At 40.4% G+C, this 17,510-nt stretch overlaps 1 protein-coding gene across 2 annotated transcripts in view; it reads right to left on the minus strand.

Moving 5' to 3' along the window:
• Positions 1–17,510, minus strand: part of lobo (coiled-coil domain-containing protein lost boys) — a 177,232-nt gene that overhangs the window by 143,924 nt on the left and 15,798 nt on the right. Inside the window, exon 1 of one of the 2 annotated variants that reach the window (XM_074094126.1) lies at positions 10,888–10,956. The exons of the other annotated variant lie outside the window; for it this stretch is intronic. Coding sequence (XP_073950227.1) covers positions 10,888–10,908 — 21 coding nt within the window. The 5' untranslated portion in view covers positions 10,909–10,956. Of the gene's footprint in view, positions 1–10,887; positions 10,957–17,510 lie in introns of those variants that run through there. 2 annotated transcript variants of the gene reach the window in all.

The following is a 17,510-nucleotide window of genomic DNA, read 5'->3' on the forward strand; positions in this document are numbered from 1 at the left end:
TAGCGGTGCGGGTTTTGCAGCAACCGCCGTAGCATGTGCTCCGGGAGGAAGGGCTACGAATGAGCCCTAAACATGTCGAGCTTAGCTATTATAAACTCTAGTTAAAGGTTTATTTCTCTATGAGTTAGTCTCACGGTAGTTTCATGCTTATGGCCTTAGATTTGTCAGATGCGTGTGAACCACGGTAGAGTAACGCGCATTTAAAGAGAAAGAAAGTTAGGAGCGAAACTATGAGCGAATAAAGCTATAAACTTTATCGTGAACATTGAAAATTAAATATCAATTCTTCGCGATACAATAAAAATCTCAAAACGGAATTTTTCACAGTGTTTCGAACATACATATAAATAAATAAGACGATATCGAATACGGACGTAACAGTCATTATAACTAGAAATTTGATAAAGCAGGACCACCAACAAACGCAGTGACGTCACTGCTGAGAACTGCGCCAGTCGCTCTTATCAGCGATTGCCAAGCATTCCGTAACTCATCACCGGGAGTCATCGTCCAGCGGCTGCCTGATAGTGATGAAATGACTACGGACACTAACCCTCGCCTACTACGTCGAAAAAACAGTCACCATCATCATCCCATGGGCACAAGCCTATCGCAATGTGAGGGCTTGGGACGTTGTTCCCACGCGGGCCTAGTGCGGATCGGGAACTTCACACACACCATTAAATTGCTTCAAAGGTTTGCGCAAGTTTTTTCACGATGTCTTCCTTCACCGCAACTCTCGCTTCGCTCGTGGTTCAATCCTAGAATCCTTCGCTTGCTCGGGTTTCAATATAAGCATCGCGCCAAACCACCCTTGCATAACAAATAACTATTAGGTCATTAATATTGACCTCCGTAATGTAATGCCTGATCCAATAAATTAATTAAATCGTTTTAATAGGATACAATCTTGAGGTTTGCTTAATCTCGGCACTAACATCTGTGCTGTATATACGAACCTATTATACGCATATACCGTATCTATACCTGAGCTCAGTGGTCAACAGTGTTGAATAACGAGAGCCCGAGTCAAAACAGAGGCTTTCGGCTCGTTTGTAAGCCGATCCGATAGCGCTGCGAACGATTCCGATTGGCCGGAGAACACGGTTTTGAAACACGAGTGAATCAGCGTCCGTGCCAAGGAAATAATTAATCGTAGATAAGCGCTTGAGGTTCTTGGTATTGTTACAAAGTTTACGTCAAGTTATCTAAAAGACAATTAAATCTTGAACAATATGCCTCGTTTAGCAAATTCTACATACAAATATTGCTTTAACTCTCTCGTTTTTTATATTTTCTTGGCGAAGATACATACGTACCTAGTTATTTTTTCTCTCCGTATGTGAAGCCTACAGCAGCCATTTTCTAAGTGTGCTCCGTGGATCCCCAGAGGTCCCCAGAGCATCATTAGAAGCTCCGCAGAAGTCCTGGCCATGATCAAAACAAATAGGTACTTAAGGTACCTATACGAGTACATTCACTTGCATTAATATCTCAGCGGAGCATGCATGCAAGAATATCTGACACGACCTAGCGGCCCTAGAAATAGAGTCGTATCAGCCTTTAAGCACACTTTCGTTGTGTTAGATATTGGGTGCTGGTTACTTTTGTACTTTGTCATTTTACAGCCACGTACTTAGCGCCATACAAGATTGACAAATGTGTTAATGTGACAGGGTAAAAAAGTAACCAGCTACTTTTGATGCTGACCGTACTGCGAATTTGCAGAGTACCTTGCATTAAATGAAAACGTTAATGTCGAGTTCGGACTATTTTAGGTCTCCGGCAAATATTTAGCTTTCTAAAAGGATTTCGTCGCCAAATAAGCTTGAGAACCGTTAGCATGATGTTTTATTCTGTGTAAATACTTAAGATCCCTACATACATGTTCGATTGACGGTAGTATCTATAACATTACAGAATATTATCTTTTCCGCCGCGGCGTCAACACAGTTAACAGTAATTAAATTGTATACGTATTTACGTCAATTAAACAATACCCCTGAGTGCGGTTAGAGGCAGACGTTGATAAGCTTATAATCATGTATAGTTTCCCGATGAGGAAACAATTGTTTTATGTGTCCGTCTGCGCACGCGGCGGGGTCAACGTTTAGCATTAATTGTCGATCAAAGTGTCACTCACTGCATCGCACAATAGCGCTACTTCTTCAACCATAATGAGCTAGAATCTGAATATCAGTAAGCGAGCCTTTTGTAGTGTACCGTTTTTTAAAGTAAAGACACTTTAAATATGCGTGCTTCGAGTGTTTATTTATGTATCCATTTTCCCTAAAAAGAAACGATTATTTAATAGGTTGTTTTTTTTATTAAAACGTTTGTGTGCTAGTTTTTGGTCATCTTTAAGTCTTCGCAAGGTAATTAAGCTATTTTAGTTTATCAAGTCAGAAGCAGACCAAAAAGGAGATGGCGGGATGATTTGGACACTACGAAACGAAGTGCAGGAACAAGTTCTTCTTAGGAGCATAGTCTTCGCTCAAGAGCAGTATTTAGTGGGCTAAAAAAGCCAAGTTAAAGCCCGAAGGGGAAGAAAATCTATTTTTCCACAGCACAGGCTGTAAATACGTGTCATGTATTTAGGTCGTAGGTATACTCAATACTGTTTTCTCCTGAAGGGCACACCAGGGAATGCCACGGGGGCCCCCGAAAGTCATATATTTGCTGACCCGAAAATATGGTATTCGTCGATGTCCAAGGGCCTCGGCGTAAGATAGCTCTGGTCGACTATACCACGAAGTGCAAAACTCGAACTTCGTATGTTTCCGTCCCGCTGACGCTTATGTCATTTAATACGCGGGTGAAAGGGATGGTGCGATACGAACTTCGATTTGCGAGTTTCGTAGTAGCGCATCTGGTTACAGCTCCACGATCTATTTAATATTACTCGATATATTGTAGATGTTCTTACAATCTCTTGTTGCCAATAGAATTCTCTAGTAAACATTAGTTGCGGTCATGAGTAGCGAGTGTCGCAAGGCAGCCTCGCCTGATAAGAGATAGCCTTGCAACCGATAAGCGGTGCAACGGTGGTTACATAATCGGTTCCAAATTGAACTAACTACCTATGCCTCTGAGTTTCGCAGTTCTTGAAAGAAAATACTTGTCATTCATTAAACAGCATTGGCAATTAGTTTAAAAAATATATAGTCTCGTTGAGTTTCTTACCGGATTCTTCTGAACAAGAGGTTTTTCCGAACCGGTATTAGAGATTTTTTGACATTCATAAGTGCTTGCTCATAAGTATAGGGGGGGGGGACTTTTCTCAGCAGTGGGACAGAATAGGCTAACAATAATAATAAGTGCGTGTTATAGGCAAAATTGCATAAAGATATTTTACCTTTTGACTGAAAATTTACGCTCGGTTTTACACTCATAATTTATACAAAGGTACAAACCTCAATAAAGTATATCCCTAGGCACTTCTGATTGTGCGTTTTGAAATGGATATATAATAAAAGGAGACCCAATTACTTCGTGTAGTTGAGCTGCGCACGCACATTAGGCGAGGCACAGTTTTACCTGGCCTCACATTGTCACAAAATCTTTACTTTTACGTATACAAGGTGCTTTGGAATTAATCGGGAGTAAAAAGTAAACAACCCTATAAATATTTATACAAAAATTGCTGGCTGGATGGTTGGGCCTTTGAACTTTTAATTATTACTGACAAATAATTCCATAAAGTGATTAATATGTTGAATATATAGGGCATCAAAGACGTAACAATAAGATTTAAACCAATTTCACAAGAATGTTCAGTCAAACTTTTTTTTTGAATTATGGAAACTTTACGATGCTTAAACTTTTTTCTCAAACATATAGAATAGATAATAAAATGTGCACTTAACTAGAAATTTGCTTGAACACTCTACAGAAGTTAGGTTCAATATATTGAGATTATGGAATTATTTTAGATTACTCTAATATAATAACAAAATCAATCAAATCGAAGCCGAACAATTGGTCCCGTCCCTTTCGTCGTCAGCCGCGCACTTTGTAGGTAAACGTTTCAAATCGATATTACGTCTTCTAAATGACCTACAGCCGCCTAGCCGATACAATACTCGTATTCAAAAGACTTGTATTTTTTTGCCGTCTCACAGAATAATCAAATGTAAGCCCTTATGATCCGCATTCGGCCCAACAATTGATTTGAATAGATGTCCAATCAGACTCCGTTCTCACGCGGGTCCGCGACAGCGACTTTTTATACCGCGACATCGCTAACCCTTCAACGTTCCCACGAACTAGTAGCAGCTCTAGTTCTTTGTCAATACGCGCACTTTTTCCTGACGTAAGACAAAAAAAAACATCACCGATAAGACACATAGCGATGCCTTTGAGCAACTAGACGATAGCGTCTCAACATTGCGATGGTGGGCGAATGAAAACAAACGCTAACGTGACCAGACCAGACAAGTAAATATTGAATCCGATATTATAAACCCTTTATTGTACAAAAATAAAGCTAGAAACACACACAAATCATTGAGTTAAGTAGGTCAAATTTTATTTTTCGCGCCCCTTTATGCGGACAGGTAGGTAAGTGAAGGCAATCGTACCTACTAACTCCATTTGGAAATCCCTTCAGTACCACCACCATGAATTTACAGTGACCGTACTATTTGTAGAGGCGCTGTACCTACAATTCTCCATACAAATAATTTACACCGTCGCTATCGAGTATACGGTCACTGTAAACTCATGGTAGTGGTACAGGTACGAAAATGTAAGAAAAATTAGACGGCGGTTTGACACTACATGTATTTATAGTACTTGATGCAAGCCACTTTCAGTTAGCGTTTTTATTATAGATTTCTTCACTCAAAGCTCATTAGAACTCATACGCGCCGCGTTCATTGACGCTCATCCCACGTATTCCGCCAATACCCGTAGAAAGCCGAGCCGAAGCGAAGAGCAGCTTGCAAGTTTTTACGTAACCGCGCTGGCGGCGCGGGCGCGGGGGACGTGTGTAAATTATCGGGCGACGCGCCGGCCGGATGGCGGCCGGCAGCGACTCTTTACGCCGCGACCGATCGTTGGTGGGCGCCGCTCTGCTCCAAGGGCAAAAAACGGGCCTCCGTTTATCGAGAAACCGTGGATATCGGAACGAAAACAAGTGTTGGGAAAACCCGCGTAATTTATAGATGATAGCCTTTACGCGGCATCTCGAATGAATTATTTCTGGATGTTAAATAGAAATTCCGAGATTTTAATAAAAACTACATAGTGGTCTTTGTTCACGTTGAAAGGCTTCGGGTGGGATCCCGTGAATATGTGCAATTAAAAAAAAACAACCGAATCGATTACCTCTTTTGCAATCGGTTAAATAGTAGCGTATATGATTCCCAAGACCCAGCTATCTACGTACGAAATTCGACTAGACACCGCCCCTGTTGTTTCCAATATTGATATCTCAAAAACGGCTAAACCTATTTTAATGGCAGCTATACTTGATTTGGATAGGTATTAAACTAAATGGGTGTTTTTTCATTAGCCGACCCGGCACTCGCACGGGCCGGGGAAGCAAAAATGTATGAAAATCGGTGCCGGGCCGGCTAATGGAAAAACAGCCAAAGTTAACAAACTTCAGTTGCCAGATTTGGTACATTCAAGGATTTTAAACATTTTACTTAAATCTATCATTGTAATACAAACTAGACTAGTGTATTTCAATACAGAAATGTAAATGTTTAGATAGTTTAATGGGGGAATTTCAATATTAAAGACACCAATTGACGTTGTTTTGTTTACATTTAGTTACAAAAAATACCTATCCAAACCAAGTATAAGCACCACGGCAAGAAAACTCGCTTTCACAGAAAAAACCGCGGCTCATTCGTTTGAGAGCTACGATGCCACAGACATACATACAGACATTGGCTTCAAACTTATGACACCCCTCTTTTGCGTCGAGGTTTAAAAAGAGTTACTAATAACGGAAAATAGAGGATCAGAGAATCAACATTGACGCCTGACGGCTCTCTGGAAAGATATAGTAAAACGTAACGTAGGCACAACGTAGGTTCGTAGGTGTCGTAGTGTTGGCTTAATAGAATGTCTTATCACGCCACTTCATGTAAAACTGCCCGTGACAGTCTCGCCAATCTTGACTTGGACATAATGCGATATGGCACGAGGACGTACTCGGGTAGGCTAGGGTTTACGCACTACGCTATGTTCATCGTATGAATGAAATAGGCACGAATAATGTTAACTAAATTGGGTTGGCGTTGCCTTCATATTTCGTTAAGAAATGGTCTCAATTCATCATCAGATACAGTACGGTTCGAAATTTGACGTAACTTACCAGATCTACCTACTTAACTCTGAGTAACAAAGAAGTTATTAGTAATATACCGCTCATCCAATAGAATAATGGCACAAAAACACAAGCGTGACTTTGAATTTATGGTTTGACTAGCTTTTGCCCGCAGCTTCGCCCGCGTGGAATTCGGTATGCGCGCTGTTCCCTCGGGAACTGTGCATTTATCCGGGACAAAAAGTAGCCTATATCAATCTCTGGCCCATAAACTATATCTATGCTAAAAGTCACGTCAATCCGTCACTCCGTTTCGAAGTGAAAGACGGACAAACATACAAACACACACACTTTCGCATTTATAATATTAGTATTGATATCATTCAACCACTTTCTTGTTTAATCGTCAAAAAGCAATTGTGTCAATATTCTGTTGGATGAACGAATACGTGAAAATTCATCATCGTCATCATCCCAGCCTACATACTTCCCACTGCTGGGTACAGGCTTCCTCTCAGAATGAGAGGACATGAAAATTACGACACAATGCTACGAAAAGCTTTACTTTCTTCTTAGTCCACTGTTTCTGGCCATCTTATTACATGGGAATAGCAAGGGCAGAGTGGAGCGCAGCGCCGCGGCCGCCATTTGCGAGTTGCGACACATGCATAAACGTCGCGCGAACGGTAATGACCCGCGCCCGCGCTTCCAGCCGCGACCCAGCGCCCGCGCACTGTCAATACCTCGGCGAGCAAAGGGGCTACTTACTACGAAACTCGAAATTCGAAGTTCGTATCGCACCGACCCTTTCACTCGCGTATTAAATGACATAAGCGTCAGCGGGACGGCAACATACGAAGTTCGAGTTTTGCACTTCGTCGTAGTATATAATAGGGCCAGGCTTGCCGCGATTAGTGCTACCAGTCTCGAGCTTTATTTTCTTTAAGTAGCTTTGGTGAAGCTCATAATAATATAATAAGCGTGTTAAAGAGATGGTCTTTCGATCGCGTAAATTTAGAATTTTTGCATGAGACAATATGGTCTTTATGTTTGTTATTTATTTCAACTTGATAACTCCACTAGTTTCTAAACAGCTATTTCTAGATAGATGGACAACGAGGTTATCTTAGCTATAATCCTTTTAGAATTTATAAGAATAGGAATAGTCAAAAGTCTCTATCACGGCATGTAAGTATGTATCGACTCTACTACATCTATCCTCCTGAGTCCTGACTTTTTTTAACAAACTTAGTGCAAGACGTGGCGGTGGTTGACCTGTTTTGTTATGTTGGATATTATTTAAATATTCTGAGAATTCTTTATTCAATTAAAAGTTTGTACCTACTTTGTAAAGTACATTCGGCTGTTATTCTTAGTGTTAATTGGTACGCAAGGGCTCAGGAGGATATTGGTGTTTCATTGGCGAAAAACAAGGATATTAACTTATTATTTGAATCCATATTGATACAAAAATACCTCGGAAGAACGCTGCAATGCAGTTTCAAATTGCCGCCACGATTTGCCCTAAGTAGTACTTTAAATGCATCTGACTGAACCAAGCAGTTTGATGTTGATTAACTGCATAAAGCGTGCTATTCTACGCTATGTGAATTTAGTTTTTAAAAATGAACCTAGTTTAGTCTCAAAGGCAAACCGTAGTTTTAACTGTTTAAGGGTGGGACAAGGGAAAACATCGCAATTCGCAAGGATACCAAGCTGCAAGGTCATGTAAGGATGGACTACCTAACATTATCTTGAATTATTTGCTTACATGTTTGAACTCAAGATTCCTTAATCACTTTAGGGTCCGTTTCACTGCTGTCTGTTCTTGATAAAGTTTAAAGGACAGATGTGTGTGATGCTGTCTCTGTTCACTTTGTCAGCATAAACAGAGACAGCATCATAATATCTGTCATATGAAATACTTATTAACAGAGGGTGGTAAAATCTCCGTTAACGTTTTGATTTTATCGCTTAATAAATATATAGCCAGTCTGAAGATGCAACGCTCTGCAATTTTTCACGCCGTGTTATCACTACCGTATGTACCTAACATCACGACATTAATATACCTACTTACTAAGCCTCACTCTAATATTACCTAGTATGTACGAATCTCACAGGACAGCAAGACACCCAGAGATCATTATTTACTTATAACTATTACACAACTACCTGATGGATAGCGTGTATTATAACCACTAAACAAAACGAGAGACCTCGCCGAAACGTGTTTTTCTAAAAATTCCTTCCAAGAATGTCCATTACGATATCGTTATCGCTACACCGCGGGCGCGATACCTGCGCGCGTTCATTATACATCTACCTGCACCGCGCCTAATTGCACGCCGCGCTGCGGCTGCGCATTGGCCCGGGTTTTTACTTTGATTTGCGTTGTCATGACACCCGTGCCAACGCTAGCGGACACGATCTATTCTAAAGCCCAATTTACTCCTGCAAAATTGTCCAAGTTGCATTGTTTACATTGCGGCGCTTGATGGGCCACTTCAAACTCTTTCCCTTTACGATCTCGCAATGTGATACCTACAACTTGTACAATTCCTCTTGCAGATCTAAACTGACATTACACAGTACAGACAGTAGTTTCGTGACAGTCTTTCACTTCGGCCCACCGCCTCCAGCTTTATAAGGCGCAGGTTCGCCCACATATGGAATAAAGCTCTCATCTGTGGGCAGGGGCTCCCCAGGACCAGCTTCTCCCTCTGGACCGCATACAACGGAGAGCGACTCGAATAGTCGGCTGTCAACGAGTTTCTGATCGACTTGACTCTTTGGCGCTGCGTAGAGATGTAGCTTCACTGAGCATCCTCTATCGCATGTATGTACAACGGGGAGTGCTCCGAGGAGTTGTTCGGGTTGATCCCTGCCGCATGCTTTCGCCACCGACCTACGCGACAACACTTCCAACCTCACCATTTAGATGGTTGGCGGTCCTCTACTGTGCGTTTTTCCAGAAATTTCCTGCCTTGCACAGCAAAACTCTGGAATGAACTATCGCCTGCGGTATTCCCGGACTGATATGACCTTTAAGTTTTCAAGAAAAGAGCGTACTCTACTCTTAAAGGCCGGCAACGCACTTGTGACTCTTCTGGTGTTGCAGGTGTCCATCAGGCGATCCGCCTGCTCGTTTGCTCCCTATACCATAAAAAAAAACTGGACTTCACCCTGGCTCACTTGATATTGTGGCTAATCTTCAAGTTACATTGTCGCCACATCTACCTAGTCTTCCCTATTACATAAAGCTATGCTATATCTGACGGCTATGCCATTGTGAAGGCACAGTTACTTACTTACAAAGTACTTAAGAAAAATCCGAGGCAAAAATTACCTAAATATAAGTATTTTATAAGTACGGCGAAAGGCACTTATGCTACGAGTATCTTTTAATGACGCTACAAGTGGTCGTATTCAACCATCACTTCACTACTACAAACTTCTTATTTAATAAAAAAATGCAAACTTGGTTCCAAATTAGAGAAACTGAACATTTCTGGACAGTAAAAATCACTGTCGCGCAACATCGTCACGAAAAACGAAGGCCAAAGATTACGACCGGTCGAAGTGCATCCGAAAAAGGCCCAGCGCCAAGATAAGATAAGATAGTTATACTTGAACTGTTCTCGTATTTCCTTATCACTAGATTCTATACTAAACTTGCCTTACTTAAGATGCCATTGTTATTTCGCTTTAAGAAAATACCTCACTGATTTGCTGGTGGCTACGTTGCCAACTACTGTTGTAGGTAAGTTTTTCCTAAACCGGTCATAATTTTTAGGGTTTCTATATAACGCGCTCAACTTGCCAAAGTTCAATGTTATATTTCATTATATTGCGGAACTACAAATTATGATTTCAACCGGATGAATGACGTCAAATACTATGACGTCAACGTACGAGATACAAAACGCCTGCTTCATTCGCTCAATAGAAACTTTGTATTTTGTACCTATAACTTGGAAACAAATCAACACGTAAGCACAAGCGCATGTGCAAAAGCGAGCACCTGCCTAGCAAAATGGTTGAATCCTTTGAGCGGCAAAAAATCGCGAGCGGTCCCTTTCACGTGTCGCATGAGTGCCGCGGGCCGAACAGGGGCACATCTGCTCGAGGGTATTAGGTAGTTAAGTAGGTAAGTACAATATATACATACAAGGAGAACTAGGTATAGCTTGTTTAAAATAAAACGAAGTAGCAAAGGATAAGGCCGGTAACATTGAAGTTCGATTTTCCGTAACAGTAATGTAGGTAAGCGTATAAATCGCGTTAGACTGGCTAATGCGAAGCAACAATCGTAGGACTGGGACATGTTTAGCCAAAAACATCAACATAGCGAAACTGTCCTTTTAGACTAGAGATCAAGATTAATGAACGTTTAGGATTGATCCATGGACAATAAACTTAATGCTCATGTGGTTTAGTTTAGTAGACCTATTTTAAAAAGATGAAACTTAGACACAGCTGGTAATGAAAGTGTAAATTAAGAACCAGTAAAATGATCTTCGCATTAATAACTTGTTTGGTTAAACTGTTTCAACTTAATGTTCTAGTTAAATAGTTCCTTGGCATCACTGTTTTATTTTACTTACATCGCGGCCACGCAATGTCATGCTACAGGAATGATTTTACTACCATAATGTAAACCGGCCATAGGTAAAAAAAATAAAGCGCTGGTTATTCCCGGCCGGCACTGGCATCTAACGCAAGCTGCCCGCGGACACGTAACGCGTCGGCGCGTTGTCGCGCTTTCCGGGAAAAGATGGCCGCCGCGACCGCCGCGCACCGGAGCGTGCGCGCGCGCCGACGGCGACAGTAGGGTTGCCACGGTATTGGTATGGTACAAATATTTGTTTCTGTGCTAAACAAGCGCAGTAGTTTTTGAAGTGATAATTATGAACAGTATTAAAAGATAGTGTGATTGAATTTATAGAGACTATGTTCGTTGGTCGTAACATTGAACTGTTTAAGAACTGCGTCCTAGTTAAAAAAGTACCAAAGTCGGTAGTGACAAAATAAGGACATACCTAAATTTAATCTGTCAATTTCACACATTTGCGTAAAAGAGTGACAGACACATTTCCTCAACGACAACTCTAAACCTCGCCTTTAGATGTGTAACCGATTCCATTTCGGCATATCACGTCACGACAAGGAGATAAACATAAATCAGCCTTTAAACAAAAAACAGCAATATTTAGATATACTTTAAAGTCTCTTTCTTAGCACGAATAAAGCCCCAGTAAGTGAGCAGGTAACTCTACATATCCGTTATTTTGGCTAACGTACCTAATCCCCATGGCTAACAATATATTTTACAATACATAATTACTTTTATGAATCGTAATTATAATACTTACTTCTTACCACCGAACAAAGAGGCAACCCTAGCAATAAATCATTATCGGCCGCCGCCGCGTAAAAACTAATTGTCGGGAGCGGCGCGGGCGCAGCCGCGACCGTCCGACGCCTCGCCGCGATAGCGCGACGATAAATGCCCAGCGATATATTGGGTCATGGGATGGGATGATATTGACTTTGCTTCATCCTAACTAATATTATAAAATGCGAGCGTGCGTATCTTTATTTGTTTGTTTCGCTTTCACGCTTCAAGTTCTCAACCGCACGTGTAAAAAACAGGTATAGAGATTAAGAAATATAAGAATGACATAGGGTAGTTTTTATCCCGGAAAATTGTAAAACAAATTCTTCGCAGACGAAGTCGCGGGCATTGTAACAGTTAAGTCTTTTATAATGTGGACTGGTTAGGAACGAAATTCACTGGCGTCGTCTGTTTTTTCTGACTAAACACATTTTAAGGATATTCAAGGCCAGAGTAAATAGGTTGTTACTAAACCTCCGAGCTACATCTTTAGCCTCTCCATCAGAGATAGAGGGCAATCGCTGATCGATTTAAAAAGATAGCGTAAATTTGTGTATGTTTCTATGTAAATGATCACAAACGATCAATCAAATACTTCCGCGTACCACGCATTCCCCACACTATTTAATTACTTAATAGGTCTGTCACAGAAATCATGACGAAAGAAAAAAGTTTAACTGGATAGTGCAAAGAATTTTGCACAAAGTAGGCGATAATACGACGTGGGAGTTGATTCTCGGGCTTGATTTTCTAGCATTTTCGGGTAGACGGATTCAATGCATATAAAGCTTTTAGCCATCATAATGTCGAATTACTTAATATGTTTTATTTGAGCCCATATGACATCAAAGCCGTAGGAGTTTTAAGCAAACAAAGGGCGAAACGAAAATTTCACCTTCACAGTTCTACTTGGGATGCTAAGACAACACCGCGCGCGGACCACGTACTCGCAAATCCCTTAAGGTAAGCTACATACGAAAACAATGTAACATTTTTAAACGGGCGTCTACCAATAAACCAAACAAAGCCTAGACACAGCAGATAATGGCGGGCGCGGGGAGCGACTCGGGTCCCTTTGTTGCTTATTACGGCTAAGTAGCGTAGCGATGCGTCCGTGGGATCGTCACAATGACGCTTCTCGGAAACGCCTTATCGAACGCGCGGCGAGGGCCATTCGTACCATATTTTAACTATCCTGGGTCGGGTGCGACACGAGCCTCATTTTTTGAGGTCTAAGTACGGTCAAGGGCATATATACACCGTGGGTTTTGATAACCCGAAAGATTTAAACCAACGATTCTAGAGCCTTATTAGAGTATAGAATGTGGTATAACAACCGTTGTGTTGATTACAAAAAAAAAGTTTACGCTGTCACTAATCCACGAGTCTCTTTTCCAAAGAGTATAAGTACCTATATAGAAACTCTTTTGTCACTGAAAAATTAGTTTTATCAATGAGGAGTCAAGAAGCACAATGTCGTGAGTACCTATGAAAAGTTATAAAACTTGAATAAAAGTTTAAAAGTTCTTGAAATTTAAAAATATTCCAAGTAAAACACTTAAAATTCCAAAAGAATTGACAGAATGAGTAACTTATACTGAATCGCTAAATTTGACACTGAAGCGATTCAATTCCCACTCAAGTTAAGCGTCATGGTACGAAAACCGCTTGAAGTAAGTGAATGAAAATGTCTGTATCGCTGTCGCTGAACCGTGCTTGAACTGAATCGCAAAAGTAACGTCGTGGTACGAAATAGCGATGCAGTTCAGTTTAGAGCCTAAACTGAATCGTATAAAGAGAGCATGGTAGGCCCCCTGGTCTCATTTCATTCTTCTCAAAATTGACTAGCCCTAGCAAAAGTGACTTGCTCGTAGAAACTAGCCATCGAACATAGGACCCTTCCATGACTGTTTTAGCCAAGTCAGACCTTAGGCTTCAATATATTATCCTAAGTTATATCATCATCATCATTCCAGCCTATATACGTCCCACTGCAGGGCAGAGGCCTCCTCTCAGAACAAGAGTTAAGTTATATATAAAGAGGAAATTATATTTTAAGTTGTTCAATTCATTGAACTTGGCTCCCATTTAGATCGCACGTCGAAGTCAACAACCAAGGCATACATATCGAATATCATAATATTGAACTTGGCGCTCATTTCATATATGTTTTTGATGGGATAATCAAACTACACAAACGCCTCACACCTCTATACAAACAAGTCGCTCTTTATCGCGCCCCAATAAAATTATAGGCTGGTTAGACACTTAAAACTTCGCATCTACACTACAACAGAAATACCCTAAAAGCGGCGTAAAGTCAAACAAAAGCTAATAAAACAGTTTAATTAGCACGAACCTTCCTGTACAAAATGATACGTATATATTATACTTCTATATGGTGCCTACACGCACGAGCCGAGCAACAGGTAATGGCTGCCATATTAAATTTGTTTTGTGTATTCGCACTTCACTGGGCCACTTTATTAGGGGCGAGTTATTTTAATTTACAACTCCGAATTATTCCCCAGAGCACTTTTATTTGTTAATAACTCTGTTACAATACAATACGCGTTCTACATTGCGGTGCTTCCGTTTTTAATTCAGCTATCACGTACGTAAAATGTTGGCATAATGAGCGTTGTATAACATATGTTGATGATTTCCCGCTGTCAATTTCATGGTAAGTTACTAACAATAAGGTGATTTAGTCTGGTCTTTAATGAAAAGGATAATGAAAGCTTGCAATTAGACTTAGGTACTGATAGCTTTATCTATAGGGGATATTACGAGTAAACCTATACTTATGATGTTGCGATGTAGGCTACTAAAATCATCTACGGAAACCGTGTCAAAAGCGTAGGTGTCTAAACTATATGCCTGAGCCTATTTGGGTGATTTCCTTGAGCATTTGCATAATTTTCAACCGCTATTATATTTATAAACTTCATATCTACATGCACACAATCATTTAACGGGTTTAAACGGAAAGGCAAAGGTTACTGAATAAATTAGACAATATCAAATTTCACGCTTACACATGGCGCACGGAAGACAAGAAACTGAGCAAAGGCATTTTTTGCTTCAACATTATTATTCATAAAGGAACAAGTCGCGACCGCGCTGCGCCTGACCCTTTCCTATCTGCGCCCATTGTCTATGCCCAGGAAATGTAAAAACTACGGCCATAAAGCATGCTCGGCTTTGTCCATCCACAATGAGTGCAGTATAACGTCTCAATGCGCTTTTTTACGAGAAAACGGAGCCCTCGTGAGAAACCCAAACTAGTTGCTGATTGTAGATCACGAAACTTGCCGCGACACGACAGCTGTCACGTGAAAGGCCAAAGACAAATTGAGTTTTTTTAAGCAGGGCCAAGGCGACATAATTATAATAGTTTTCATTGTACGGCATCATGAGTCTATGACCGGAAATTCGTCGAGGAACTAAATTCACCGACATAGCTATAAAAATATGCAAGTTGAAGTGGCAATGGACGGCCCACGATGATGATGAGATGACGAATAAAATATACAATGCATTGTTATATCCAGTCTCGCTATTTTCAAAAGGAAAATCCGCATCGTTTGCCCGTCTCATTGTTCGCTAATTAAGTTAATTCTGTAGGCTCGTTATGACGAAAGAGTTCCCTCGAAAGTCGAAGTTAGTATCGTACCGTCCCTCTTACTCTATTATTAAATAATATAAGCGTCAGCGCGGGACGGCAAGATACAAAATTTGAATTTTGCACCCCGTAGTAGCCCAAATGCAGGGCTACTACGAAACTCGGAACTCGAAGTTCGTATCGTACCGTCCCTCTCGCTCTCGTATTGAATAGTGTAAGTGTCAGAGGGACCGCATGACACGAACTTCGAGTTTCGAGTTTCGTCGTAGCCCTACTGTTCCGTGAATCGAGCGGCCGCGGCCGGCGCGGGCGCCGCGGCATAACAAAGCGATGCGCTGGCGACGCGCGCCGCGACAGGTAGAGAAATTAAGCAATAAACATATTATCATAATGTCTCGCCGTTTTGTCCATTAACTTGCTAGGAATTAGCTTATTACCTAATCAACTGGTCTATTGTAATGCGCGAGGTATTTAAAACGATAGTGAAAAGTAACTTCATATGAATTTGTCGGATTCTTAATGAGAGTTATCTGGCGTTATAACTAGCATGTTCTATTTATAAAGATATTTTAATTTTGTGAAAAACCAGCCAAACTGGCTCATAAATTCATAAACACATACCTAGGTCCATTTAAAACTTTGTTGGACGTACTGATAGAGTCGACTCTACATAATACAATTCGTTGATTTTTTGTTTGTCTTCTTCGTTATTTTATGATTATCTATTTATTTAGAGTAACTTCTTGCCAATACAATTCGTATTTACTAAGGTGCTAAAGAAGTTGTTTTAATAATAGTTGTAGTAACTAAATAAATAATAAATATCATGGGACACCTGACACCAAATGACCTAGTCCCAAACTAAGCAAAGCTTGTACTATGGACACTAGGGAACGGATAAATATAGTTATATAGATAAATACATACTTAAATACATATTAAACATCCAAGACCCGAGAACAAACATTCGTATTATTCATAAAAATATCTGCACCGGCCGGGATTCGAACCCGGGACCTCAAGCTTCGCAGTCAGGTTCTCTAACCACTTAGCCACTACCCTATTAACCTAATACTAACTTACTTACTAATTTTTTCATTGTTTCCCGAAATATTCCAAAGTTACTTACTACGTTGTACATACATGGTATTCGTAAAACCCAATTTAGCCTCTTGACACCCAAGTCAAATTTTTGATTTATGTTATATTATGAACAACAAACCTTATGTCATTTATGATAGAGTTTGATGTTCGAATTACAATAAGTCCTTTATAAAAGACTCTGGGCGTCAGGTGGTTAGATCTGAGGCCGTATTGCCTATCGCAAATCAAATGACAGTTTTTGTATACAAAATCTGTCATTGAATGCGATCGTGAGCGTAGCAAGAAAAATCATGCAAGTTGCATTACATTGCGAGGCGGTGGTAAAGTGAACAAATTTGAAGTGATCAGTCAAGCGCCGCAATGTAATGCAACTTACTCGATATTTCTTGCAGATCTAAACTACGCTTTAGCGTACTGTTTATGTACAATCTTGTTTCCCAAGTAGAGCTACAGAAAACAACGCGGGCTCGACTGATAATGACCTGATAAGGGATGAGTCACTCCGTCTCAAATGTCAGAGCGCTTGCGACCCTGGCAGTACATTGGAATTAAGTACAAGCTTTTATTTAACCGGCCCTGTATATCAGGAACAAATCTGTGTGATAAAAGTGGAATTTAACCCACCTCCAATAGTCGGATTAACTTGTGGTACACATATGTAAATTAGATGACATCATATATTTAACTAAATTACAAAAAAAAGTAATCTACAAAACTTTGTATTTTTTTGGGGAATGAAGTTTACCTAGTAATATCTTCGAATGAAGGAAGGTTTGTGGCAACATGCGGTTTAAGTGCATTGAACCATAGTAGTAATATTAAGAATAGAAATGAACTACTGTGAATTATTATCTTAGCTCGCTACACCACTACCACAAGTGAAAGACCTATGTCTGTACGACACATAATAGGTATGTGCAAAACAAAAATCAAACAAAAATCTAATTGATGATGTGAATGAAAGAATCAGCAACGTAATGAAATGATTTTGAGGAATTTATTTTGTAATAGCGAATTTTCTGGATAGGAATGTAATAAAACAACCGTTACAAGAGTTCAAAATCTGCCAATGAGAGCCTGATCAGCTGAGACCGAAAGCCTTT

The sequence above is a fragment of the Choristoneura fumiferana genome, chromosome 11, assembly GCF_025370935.1.
Source record: "Choristoneura fumiferana chromosome 11, NRCan_CFum_1, whole genome shotgun sequence".
Lineage (NCBI taxonomy): Eukaryota > Metazoa > Arthropoda > Insecta > Lepidoptera > Tortricidae > Choristoneura > Choristoneura fumiferana.